Genomic DNA, 13,237 nt, shown 5'->3' on the forward strand with positions numbered 1-13,237 from the left:
ATTGAGGATAAATAAAAGTTGGGGTGCCAATAGAAACTTTCTCTCTTTCTCCATTTTTTTTTTTATTTCTATTTGTTAGATTCCAAATTTTATGAGGGCCTAATCCTAATTGTAAACAACTTTTGAAGTTGTTTCAATGTGTCACAAAGCTTCGTAACATTAAAATAATAATTTGAATCAAACTTTTGTAATACTTGAATGGTGTGTTTTAATCCTTAAATAAGATGTAATAAATAATTTAAGAAATTGAAGTGTCATAAATCAAAGTTGGGGTGACAATAGCAACTCTCTAAACTCAGTCATGTTGTAAAAAACCAAGAAAATTATTAATTATGGCCTATAATCACATTGTATAATTTTTTAAATTACAAAAATATCATTTACTATATAAAATCTTCAAAAATTCTTTCATCAATATTTTAAATTATAATAAGCCCTTCTTATGCATATGTGTTGATTTGAAATCAAAAATAGATCTCACAAATGCCCCCCACCTTTACATTTAAATTTAACACAAGTAGGTTATTTTGGTTTTAAAAAAAAAAAAAAACTAAGAATTTTCAAAATCTTTTTTTATAACAGGTATCCATGTGAACAGCGACCTATCTCGTATCTAGACTTTGTCCAATCCATAGACCATGGTCTTGTCCGAGGACAAGTCCTGGGGCACGTGCAATGCTGGCACATCACATTCGGGGTGCACATTGGATTGGATAAATTCAAGAGCTGAACCAATCTGAAGTATATATATATTGTATTTAAAAATAAAATCTTTTCTTAGTTTCGTTCTTCTATTTTCTATTTCTCTCTTCTTCATGTTTGAAAAAAATATAACCGTCGTTCGTCTCCTTCACCTCGTCACTTCGTCGGAAAACGAAGAGGTAACCATCTCTTTCTCTCTCTCTCTCTATCTCAATTGTGTTAGTATGTTATGAAGATGTAACTCATCAAAGTTTTCAACTTCATCTCCTCTATTTTTTTTTATAACAAAAACTCATAAAAAAATATATACAAATCTCTCTCTCTCAACTCTCAAATGGATTTACCTATTTATGGAAAAACTTTCTTAAAGAGTTTGATTCGTTAACTTTACAATAACCTTTATGTCGTGTTTGTTATATGAAATATATTATACGAACCTAGACTTGGATTCGTTAATCTATCATTTATGGATTAGTTTTTTCACTAATCCATCAAAAATACCAATTTTAAAATTGTAATTTTTTTTTACTCTCATCGAACTTCCTCTAATTTTTAATTTATACAGATTTTAGTCAAAATTTAATCATAAAATCATTTTCATTTTTAAAATAGGCATTATTTATGATATGATCTAAAGGATTCCTCTTTTGAAAGAAAACATACTAATTTTTCTATTTTGAAAGTATGAGAACCGAGAACTGATCCAAACCAATCCGAACCAAGGTTGGTTTGGATTGGTTCGATTCCAAATTTGTAAAATCGATCATATTTGGTTCGATTTCAATTTTGCTAAAATCCGAACCATGTGCACCCCTACATCACATACATCAGGTAAGTGAGGGTGTACCCTCATGGGTGGCCCCTGAAGAATTAATGCTCTTATTGAGAATCGAACTCACGACCTACATTAATTGCTTATCGATCCGAAATTGCCATTGACTCAACTGCTTGGGTTAAATCTTTCTCAACTATTATAATGAGAGAGGTCCTGGATCCTAAATAGCCCCCTTTACATTTAAATTTGATACAATCAGGATCATTTTGGTAAAAAAAAAATCAAAATAATTGCAATCCCACTTAATTAGTTTTTAAAATTATAAAAATATCTTTTTACTTGAAGAAAAAAAAAAATTCTTGACTTTCCTCTGCCATTGAATTTTAGATGGTATTCGGGCCTTTGGTTTTGTGTTCCTAGATGTAGGACAGTCAATGGATTGAGCCTGATTTAGTGCCAATTCAATAAGGATCCCATTGGGCTCGGGATTAATTATGTAAGCATCGGATCGAGTTTCATAAAATTATAAGCAAATTTTAAGAAAAAAGGTGATGATGGTTTACTAAAGTTTGCAAAGTGAATGAGAAATAAACAAAGATATTTAAAAGTACTTTTAAATTATAACCATATTAAGTTTGGGTTCGAGCAAATCGGGCAACGCAATCTTTATGCCTGAGCCCAACCCGGTTTAGTTTTGTCAAATTTTTTTTTGCCTAAACCCAAGCCGAACCTAGCTAACTATGCCCAGACCTGACCCAAGGTCTGGTTGAACTCATTAGGATCGGTTTGTCCCACCCAAGTTGTAGCCCAATTGAATTTAATTAATTGTCCAACAAGTTGAGTCATCTCCATGACACACAAATCCATTCGGTCGAGTCAACTAAATATATATCAAATATATTATATTTTTAATTATTTTTAATAAAAACATTAAATACAACTACACAACTTGATCGACTTTTTATCCAACTCAGTGAATTTCAAATTGACTTGGCCAAGTTTCTAAGCTGACTCAACAAGTTGCCTTAAATGAATAGTCAATTTGAGATTAAAATCGTGTCGAGTGAGTGAGTTGCGAGTTTTAAAATCTCGGTTTAGACTAAAGAACTGGCTGAATCGCATGTCTTAAAAGAAAAAAATTTGAAATGAAGTTTAAATTTTTAATTTGAAAAAATCAACTACTTCAGAGAAAAAATTTAAAATATAAATTAGTTATAAAGATTACAACGGTAATTATATTTCAATTGCTCATATTTTCTCCATTTCATGCATAAATAATGTGATGCATCCATGGTAAGCTTATGATTGTTTCATTTAGAATAACTTTTTTTATTAGAGTCCCATTTGTAGTTGATTTACAACATTAAGTTTATGACTTTTATTTAGCATAAAGGTTTTATGAGAGTCACATTTGTAATTGATTCATAATGGATTTTGAACGATAAGTTTCGTTCATAGAAGTTATATAATGTTCACATCCATATCATATAGATTATACTCATTGTTTCATGCTACAACTGAATTTTCAAATAAAAATGATGATAATTGAGATATCGGAGTAAACTAAAACATTTAAGCAATTGTTCGGATACATTTAAAAAAAAGTAACTTTCTTACCATTTTTCTCACTTCTTGCCTATTTATATCTACTCATAAATAGTTCTCAACGTTTTCTCATAATCTGGATAAACTTTTAGAAGTATTATTGTGAAAAAATTTGAAGTACACCTTAAAAGCAATTTTGTAGTTCTTCTTTCACTTAATCGCCAAACGACAACCGCCACACCACAGGTATCCATATAACACGGATGGATATAATAGTGGAAATAGAATGGTGTGGAGAATAGGTATTTGAGGAAAAACTATGTCGATTTTGATAAGAACACTTTCATCTTTGGAGATTAATAAAGCTTGTTCACTGGTGGATTGATTTAGAAGCATTTCAAAATTGGATGTTTAAAGTCCGTTATTATCTTTTCAGAGTTCACTCAATAATGAACTCCAGTTGAATGATTTTTTTTTTTTCTTCTAAAGGTTGGAATCCAATCCATTAAAGACAAGGGTTGTATGGGATAAAGAGTTTGAAAATTAAAGTTTTTGAAATTGAGTTTCTAATGGTGCATTGTTTGAGCTGCATAGGTTTGATAAATTGACTAGATATTTGTCGACTTGACTTGCCAAGTTGTGTCCATCTAGTTTTTAGTCAAGTAAAATTGGCTGAGTTGACTTGACAAGTTGTGTCCATCTAGTTTTTAGTCAAGTAAAATTGGCTGAGTTTTGCATCAATGGATTTCAATTGAAATTGATTAGAAGCAAGCTGTTGAATGGACTAAAATTTCATTGAAACAGATTAGAAATTACCAAATTAGAATTACTTACATGATGCATTTGATATATGTTTGATTGCACATAGAAAAATTTGATATACGTTTGATTGCACATAGAAAATAGGTGAGAAAATGATTTATCTTAGAAAATGCAACTTTTGTGCATTTGCTATCAATTTTCCCTCACCAAGCCAACCAACATTCATCGATAATTGATCCAGATAAGTGATATGATTTAATAGATCCATTTTTATATATATATATATTTTTTTTCAAATCATGAGATCATAAATATTTGAATAAATTAATATTTTCTAATAGGAGTCGCACTACCTAGCCTTACTAAGTTTGTAAGGATTTCCCCCTTATTAAGGGTCCTTGGGTTCTTGTTGTGGCAACCAAATACATAATCCGTTGCTTCAAGATTATAGAGGACAAAATTCTTTGAACTTTGAAAAAATTATTCCCAAAAAAATTATTTTTAACCGTTGAATTTCAAATTTAGGTTTGGGAGTTATGTGGAAATTTGGTAACCGCCCATTTTCAAAACGGTGGATCAAACTCAAAATAAATTATTTTTTGAAAAAATTAAAATAAAATTAGATCTGAATTTTTCAATGAAATTCAAAGGGCTATGATGTCGGATTTTACTAATGTGGTAATCCATTTGAGCAAAAATGACCCTTAATAAGACTTAAAATCTTTAATAAGGAAAATGTTTCTCTTTTCTAAGATGATCACCGACCATGAAGAACTCAATTGTACACCATTTTGGGTTGGAATCCTTTCATGAAAAATTACAAAACCATTACCATCAAAAAATAAATCCAACGGTCAAAATTTATCCTAGTAATATATGATATATCCTCAAGAAACAATCCATTAGAATGTTGGATTTTGTATTTCAAAACCAATGAAATATCTACACTAAATTGCCATGGTGCGATGATAATAAAATCATTTTTTTCTTTGCAATAAAAGATAAAATAATAGGAAATTTATGAAATTATAGAATCATCATCAATACACATTAAAAATGTTTTGAAACAAATAAAAGTACCTTAAAATACTGAGTCATGATGAATGCACGCAGTCTTGACACACAGTTGGGTATGCGGCCGATGTGGCAAAGGTACAGAACCATAGATCATTCTCATCGGGATACACAAGAAAAAGATGTGCAGTTCTGTGCCCTTGCCACATCAGCCACATACCCAACCGCCTGCATCATTATTCTAAATATTACATTTGATGCATATAAAATGTTTGATAAATCCTTGTTATTTGATTAGAAAAATCTTAAAAGTAACGAAATTGTTTAATTCTTTGTAACATTTGCCTATGATATATTTCAATATGCTTAAGAAACATTCCAAACATGCCCCCTGACGTGGCATGGGCTAGAACCAAAGATTCTTTCCCTCAGGATACACAACTGTACATCCCCACAAATATGTGCAGTGGTGTATCCCGAGGAAAAATATCTATAGTTCTAGCACATGCAATGTCAAGGGGCATCAAGAAATCATTATTCTTCCAAAAACATTCCAAACGTTCTGAAATATTAAAATTTAAACAATAATAATAAATTGTACGTCGCAATATGTTTCAGTATGTTAAGCAAAACATTGCAATGCATTTAAAATTTCGAAACATACATCAATATCTAGATCCGCTATGTTAAAAGCCCATAATGTTTTAGCTGAAACATTCCAAAACTGAATGGAATCTCAATGATCCAAGTAAAAAAAAAAAAAACACAATATCTAAAATAAATGAGTTCAACAAATAAATTTGCAAAAATATGTTCATGTAAATCTCCATGCCAAATCACTAAAATGCCCGTTAAAGTTTATACTTCTCGACCATGAAGATTGAGTAAGAGAAACATAACTACTGAAACTAAACCACTTACTGAAGCTTTTTTATCCCAGGAAAAGATGGAAGAACTGCAATAAGAGAATCACCATATCCAACAGGTTCTGCAGAGTAAAGCACAACAAATTAACGAGGACACGATACTATTAGTAAATTATAGAAAGTTGACGAAACATACCACCATCTTCTCTTAGTATTTTGGTGATCTCCCCAGAAACATCGGACTGGAAAATAATGAGAGAAAATACACATTCACATAAGTATTTTGTCGCTATATGTAACCAAAAGAAACGGTTGTAGATTGGACCCAAACCTCAATCGGGATCTCGCCACCAAACTGTTCAATGTAGCAAAGCACTTGACCTTCCTTCACTATTTGCTTCTGTTCAAACCAAAGTTCCAAAGATTATCTACAAAGATATTGAGAAGAGAGCTTCTAATGCCACACAAACTTTTGCTAACGCCACACCAAGATGGTGTGCTAATTCTTTTGTGATTTAAATATGAATTGGGGTGGCATCAGCAAAAGTTGGTGTGACAATAGAATCTCTCTATTGAGAAACTTGACGAAAGTAGCTCAGAAAAGATATAGATAATAAATAAATAAATAAAATTACAATGGTACACTAGGAGAGGGACTGACACTAGTTTGCCGGTTTAGGAGTATGCATCATTATGAATATTTAAATCGCTCGGCCATAAAAAGGTAACTCGTTCTTTGGGGAGTTAATTGTTCTGGCCTTGTTCAGAAAATAGCTCGAGAAGCATTTGGGAGGACATACAATCCATAAACCATCCGTAAGCCCAAAAAACATGGTTGATCCAAATGCAATACAATATGGGTACCATAAAAATCAGCACCGTGGGCAACTTAAGCTTCATTACCAAACACCCTCTTTAATATTTGGAAGTCAATCATTTAATTGTAGAAATTTTCTTCTAAAGAACTTAAATCAGCACTATAGCCCTTAAAATTAAGGTAACTGATTCAGTAGTGAAATAAGCAAACATGTCATCTTTGTCTACCAAAAAGTTAACAACTGAGATACCTCTTTACATGATGGAGGTGCACGCTTCCCCTTTATGGTTCGAGACCTCCTAAAATACCCAACCTGCATCACAAATGCTTTAGCAACCAAGATTTTTCTAAAACAAATGATAGTAATTAGTTCTTTAGATTCTCACCCTCGGGGACTGAAGAATCACCAGTCCTTCATCTGTAGCTTTATCAAGAAATGTTTGATTTTGTCCGAAACCATGTATCGATTTGGATATGGCCAGGGAAGTTGTAGAGACTGAACCATTTGAGTCAGGAGTCTCAACGGTTGATTTTGTACTAACAGGAGGAGAGGTTGGTGGAGGTGAAGGTTCACTTTTCTGAGCCAAGTCCCTTGTCACGTATAGTCGAAACCCATCAAGCTAACCATATCAGGAGAAAGGGACATAAAAGAGTTAGAAGAACCACTTTTTTTTTAGTAGAAGACCTTCGTATCTTTAAAAGAAAAATCAAAACAACAATCGAACAGAATGAGAGAACATTTACACACCTTCAATTCAAATTCTGCGATTGAAGATGTATCACAGATCTCCGAGAGCAAAGATTGCACCTGTAAACAAATTTGGATAGACAATACCACATGAAACTTATATGGTCTAACAAGGGCATAGCTCATAAATGATATGAGACAATGACACGACACCTTCAAGAAGCCCGTCACACAATCACATATTTTTTTAATTCCTTGCTCGTATTCATGTCAATATCGACATGTATGTCCATCTCATTGATGTATAAATCGAATTATAAGAGTCTGATCAATTTAAATATACTAAAAGCTTCTTCAACTAATGCACAATTGGAAAATTTTAGTAGTAAAAATGTTTGATTTATTGCACAAATAACACTTATAAAGAAGTGGTACTCACCTCGAATGAATTTGGGATGAGTTGGCTTGTCATCGCAGTAGATTTCTTTTCTTCCAAAGCATCCTCTACATTACTAGCTTCTGATTTTGCATCACCATGTTTGTTAGCTAAACAAATCAATGAACAAGCTAATTGTCAAAAAGCCTTCTAGAAAACAATCAACCATTGATTTCCATACAATTACTAAAAAACCACTTTTGACCCCCTTGTGCACATGAGAACCCCTCAAATGTCCAAAAACAACTGAACATGAAAGGTGACTTTTAGTTTAGCTATTAAATTTTAACTAGGCTCAGTCAAGGAAAAGTTAGCGCACTGTATGCTGCATATCCTTGTTGGCTTTATCCAAAGAATGTATGGATAAAAAAAAAATCTTACTTGATGGAGGTATTCAATGAATTCTAAGATATTAGCTTGAAACAGTCGAATGTTATGTTGGTCGCCTCGCAATGAGGCTCATTAAAAATGCCGAGGCGTAAGGTTGAAACATAAAAGCAGCTAAGGCTTACGGCTTATGCCTCAAACCAAAAGGCTTGCAGAAGGCATATGCCTTTTGGTCAAGGCTTACGCCTCACATTTATTTATCTATTTCTTTCTTTTTTAAAATAAATATTCTCGTCTCTTCTTTTTTTATTCCTTCTTTACTTCTTGTTTTATTAATTAAGCAAGATCTTATAAATTTCATCTTTGTTACCATTTCTTTCTCACATGCGAAGAAAATTGTTCACTTGATTTAATTTATAAATAAGTTTTGGTAGTAATTAATATTATCTAAATGAAGTTATTTTCAAAAATATTTAGTTATATTTTCAGAATAAACATAAAATAGTTACTTACTGTAGAACTTTCAACTATTCAACTATTAAAAATAAAATAATAATACAATATTATTATTTATTGTAATGGATTAATATTTAGAATTCATTTGTGTAATAAACAATTGGGAATATGTGGTTGTTATCCTATTTTTTCAATTGTTTAATATTAGTTATTTTATATCTTGTATTATCTATTTAAAAATATAATGCGTGTGAGGCTTACATTTTACTCCTCGAGGCATTGGCCTATCAAGTGCCTTTCCTCACACCTTAGTGTCTAAAAACATTGGACTGCAATATCATGAATCATATATGTTTTAGGTATCTCCTTCATCCATACCTGTATAAGTGTGAATGATAGGGTCGAATCTTTTGCAAGTGAACATGTTTTCTGTGTTGGTGGTGTTCTTGTACACCAAAAAACTTTGCTTTTATTTTTCTCATTTTGACGAATACGTTATTATCAAGAGAAAAAGGAGTAAAAATCTTACGCAAAATGAAGGTTCCCTAATCCAACATACCATCACAATAAAATCATGCTTCTATATTTTTTATTGTAATTTTTAATACGTATTTTTATATTTACTATGAATATTGTTCTAATGAAATTTCAGCTCTGCATGCAACAAGTATTATATCACATACTTATATAGTGCAAAGACTGTAAAATACTTTAAAAGTCATAACTTTGTCAATGAATAAAAGAAAGAACACTAGACATGTTCAAGGAAGGTTTTGGGCACATAAATTTCTTTACCACCATTTTTGGAGGTTAAAAGTGACACGGTAGGAAATATCTTGATTCCAAATATGACACATACACACACAATTATCATTTATTACGGTAAAAGAGAAAATACATCCGTGAAAAGAACGTACTTTGAATTTCGAAAGGTGGACCACAGCTTACAATTAATGGACTTGCAGATCTCCGTGATTGCACCAAACTAGCAAATTGTTGCGGTTTCTGCCTCAACCAAGTTCTTATAACAGAACAAGGATGTATGTGACCAGACGTGGTTCTGGTAAAATCTGATTTGCAGACTTGAACATTTGGAACTCCTCGTATGCTACCTGAAATAAAAACCAACACAGAAATGACTAAAATATGCCATATTTTCTTCTTGAAATTGTCTCTGAAGTGGATAAGCAAGCTTTAACATAGGAGATAGCAAAGTTCCAAATAAAAAAACCTCAAATGGGCATAGGGCATATTCCGAAGCAAGCCTAGTAACTGTACTAGCAATTTGTAAAATGAATGAGGAGAATGAAGTTCGCATATCAATAAATTGAAAAAATAAATCTCAACGTGAAAGCAATTTAACACCCAAATTTCCAGGAAAGATGAGTTTTTACCGGTCAGAAAGCTACGAAACACACAATAAACAAGAATCTATATAATAAAACAAAACGGTTGTCTTTCCCCAATGTTTATCCCCCATAGAGAACGGTTCAGATTCAATCTTGCACACATCTTGAGGAACAATCTCAACTTTATTCCCTTTACTCTCCTCCCTTTCCAAGAATATCCCTTCAACTTTATTGCATTTTTCTCTTCCACCCCTTTCCGATAATACCCCTCCAACTTTATTCTCTTTCCTCTTCTTCCACTTTTCCAATAATACCAATACAACTTGATTGTCTCAACTCTTTTACCCCTTAACCCCAAAGAGGATGATTGTGCCGTAGGCACGGGCAAAATCTAGTACTATAATATCATATACCAGCTTTGATGTTCGCAACATACAGCGACATGTTCTTTTGTGGTGTGATCATCAAAAGATTAAACACAACTCATCTTTGATGATATTATTTTTCTCATGAACCAAAAAAATGAGATATATAATGATCAATCTGATGTATACTGCATCAATGCCCTATTTCTCCAAATGAAAGTCGCTTCAATACCCCCAATTCCCAGATCACAAGACTCCTTTAGTCACATTTTTTTAATCCTAGGTCTGCGGTATTACCACAGACTTCACCACCTCACCGAGGGATATCTATAGTCACAATTTGACATAGTAAACTACAAATTTTGATTGAAACTTTGAAACCTATTAATTAGATATATATGACATAGATGGACCTAAGTGCTGCTTTGGAAGTTACTGATCCTCTTCACTCTGCCATGGAAAAAATGCTTCTGAAATTCCAATAACTAATGATGAATGTAATCATATAAAATTTCATTGATGGAGACCATCACAGTTATAATCTTCCCTTTCATCTCTTTCTAAGAAGCAACAGTTCTTTCTTTACCCAGTCAACAAACCTTAAAAAAAATATGACGGTATAGAAACTGTTAATTTGGCTATGGTCCTTGAAACCAATTGATCCTAATATGTGTCATGTCGATGGTTCCTCATAAGTGAAATGGGTTTTGGGAAACATATAAGAAAGAGAGAGAGTTGTTGGCAACATTATATGGACGGAACAAGGATAAAATAAAGACCTATAGTGTTTCTAAGCCTAGCCCCACCTTCGTTTACCACACCATCTTCGATTGCAAACATAGGCTTACAAATGGCAATTTAAACTCATACTTAGATCCCAAAATTAAAAGACTTCATACGAGAAAATTTCACTATTAATTTGAATACTGGAGTTTATCAAATTCATATATTTCTATTTATGAGGATAGTAGAAACACAAAACAATACCATAAGTATGAGAAATAGGGAATATATATATATAATACGGAAAGGAGTCTGCAAGGTTTCTTGGCACCATCCATCCAAATAAGTATATACAAAGAGAGAAAAAATAAAAGTGAAAAAGAAAAAGTTCAAGAGACAACTTGAAAAGAAAGATAGCACTATGAGTTTATCATATCCCAATTTTCCAAATAAAATGATAATCTACAACGAAAAAAGCCGGTCCTTGTATTATATATCATGCAATTAAACCCATCGCTCAATTATCCATTAAAGAGGAGGAAAACCAGAATCTAAGAAAACAAGTTTTCTCGACATTGACATGGAAAAATGAGGGTTTAAGTCCAATTTCAAACTGCACAAAATAGATTTTAAAGTATAATAACCATACTTAATAAATAGAGACACAAGACCCAAAGGTACCATTCAAGTAGTATTCTAACTGTAATTGGGTCAAAATACAATGATTGATTACAAATAATAAGATTCTTGAAAATCATGCCCATTTCCTCCTTTGGGAGGGGCATTTATAGCTTTCTGGAAATGTTCATGTCCATAACATTCCAATGACCCATAGCCATGTCATCTATTTCTTCATCCAATCCTCACGCAGAACATGTCCCTTTCCCATTGGACATTGTGTTGACAGGGTATTGGCCTAGAGCATTTCTCTTTCCCCCTTGTTTGGCCTATCATACCCTCACAGCTGCACTTCATCCCATGGTCATCTGATGCCTTGGTGTCCTTTCACACTGCATCATGATGATGCCACGCCACCCTCTACAGCTAACGTCGTCTCCACTTCATCCCAATGTTGGGTCTTCACATTTTGCATCATCCACACTAACAACCTAGGTACAGAGGAGAAATCCCAGAGACCCATCTTTTCATGCATGAAGATCATGATAGATTTACTGGTACCCGCCATTAATGAACAAAATAGATAATAAGAAACAGAGAAGATTTATGGATTCCCATTTTCCCAATCAAGATGATCACACCAAATTTAGTGAAATCCAAGAGCTATACATGACAATTATACTTTTTTTAGGAAGAAAACCAGCATGCAAAAAAAAACAAGATTTTTCAACATTGACATGAGGATTTAAGTCCAATTTCGAACTTCCCACAATAGATTTTTAATTATAATAACAATGCTTTATAAATAGAAATCCAAGACCAAAGGTTAAGACTCAAGTAGTATTCTAACAAGCTAAGAAAATAGGAGAAATCCCAGTGACCCATCTCTTCATGCATGAAGATCATGATAGATTTACCACTACCCACCATTAATGAAACAGAATAAATAATAATAAACAGAGAAGATTTTCAGGTACCCATTTGCCCAATTAAGATAATCACGCCAAAAATAGTGAAATCCAAGAGCTATATGTAAGGTTGGATTTTTTTTGGGTTGATTGTTAAACCCAGAAGAGAGAAAGAGAAAGAAAAAGAGAGAAAGACTTACATGCAGCCATTGAAATGTTGAATCCTCTGAGATAGAGAAGGAACCCAAATAGTGTCTCAGAAGAAACCCAACAATTTCCTCAAGTAGATTACCTCACACAGACACACACACCCAATTCAAGATGTTAGGTGTAGCCACCGCCCAATCCCAAGTGCTAAATCTCACACCTTTTCTGTGTCCAGTTCACACACGCGTAAGATAGCAAACGCCCTTGATTTTTACAAAGCAAAACCGTTTCAGAATCCAGGTCTAGTCCCTGATTCCCTCTGAGAAGAGAATCTTATTGTTTTTTTTAGTACCAAAAATAGCCTCAATATTTTAGGGCTGTCAATTGGGCTGCCTGACCTGCTAAGCCTGCCCAGCCCGCCCAGCCCGCCCCATAAAATTAAGGGTTAGGGCCTTAAATTAAGTCTGCAAAGGTAGGTCCGAATTAAAAAGTTTTCAAATGTTAAATTCAGACCAAACCGAGACTATAATTGTACAATGTAAATAGTAAATATATAACTTTGTATCAAAAATTAACTAAAAAATAAGCAAAAAAACTATTTAGCTCTAATATTTAAGGGCTGTCAATTGGGCCGTGTGGCCTTCTAAACCGGCCCAGCCTGCCCTCCCAAAAACAAAAAAGTTTAAGGGCTTGATGTTAAGTCCGTAAAGATAGGGTCGAGTTAAAATATATTCAGCCG

The 13,237-nt window shown here is 33.0% G+C and overlaps 1 protein-coding gene across 2 annotated transcripts; it reads right to left on the bottom strand.

Moving 5' to 3' along the window:
• Window positions 1–5,420: 5,420 nt before the first annotated feature.
• On the bottom strand, window positions 5,421–12,812 carry LOC147411915 (Single hybrid motif superfamily protein). Of its 2 annotated transcripts, none has more exons than XM_086453754.1 (9): window positions 12,552–12,812; window positions 9,306–9,500; window positions 7,609–7,715; window positions 7,230–7,289; window positions 6,868–7,101; window positions 6,732–6,794; window positions 5,996–6,064; window positions 5,861–5,906; window positions 5,421–5,786 (listed from the first exon to the last, which is right to left on the bottom strand). In XM_086453754.1, exons 1-9 carry the CDS (start codon window positions 12,559–12,561, stop codon window positions 5,716–5,718), a joined length of 855 nt encoding a protein of 284 aa, XP_086309880.1. In that variant the 5' UTR covers window positions 12,562–12,812; the 3' UTR covers window positions 5,421–5,715. The 2 variants fall into 2 exon arrangements, with proteins under 2 accessions (XP_086309880.1, XP_086309888.1); XM_086453762.1 differs by having other exon boundaries at window positions 7,609–7,688; window positions 12,552–12,811.
• Between the last annotated feature and the right edge of the window lie 425 nt (window positions 12,813–13,237).

Source organism: Akebia trifoliata, chromosome 1 (genome assembly GCF_017979445.1).
Source record: "Akebia trifoliata isolate Shusen 1 chromosome 1, ASM1797944v1, whole genome shotgun sequence".
NCBI classification, from domain to species: domain Eukaryota; kingdom Viridiplantae; phylum Streptophyta; class Magnoliopsida; order Ranunculales; family Lardizabalaceae; genus Akebia; species Akebia trifoliata.

Bases quoted from the DNA above. Each gene is read 5' to 3' on its own strand.
- LOC147411915 (XM_086453754.1), bottom strand. The intron at 7,102-7,229 runs GTGTGTAAATGT...TGATATGGTTAG, and splicing joins TCGCAGAATTTGAATTGAAG to CTTGATGGGTTTCGACTATA. The intron at 5,787-5,860 runs GTATGTTTCGTC...TTTACTCTGCAG, and splicing joins AATACTAAGAGAAGATGGTG to AACCTGTTGGATATGGTGAT.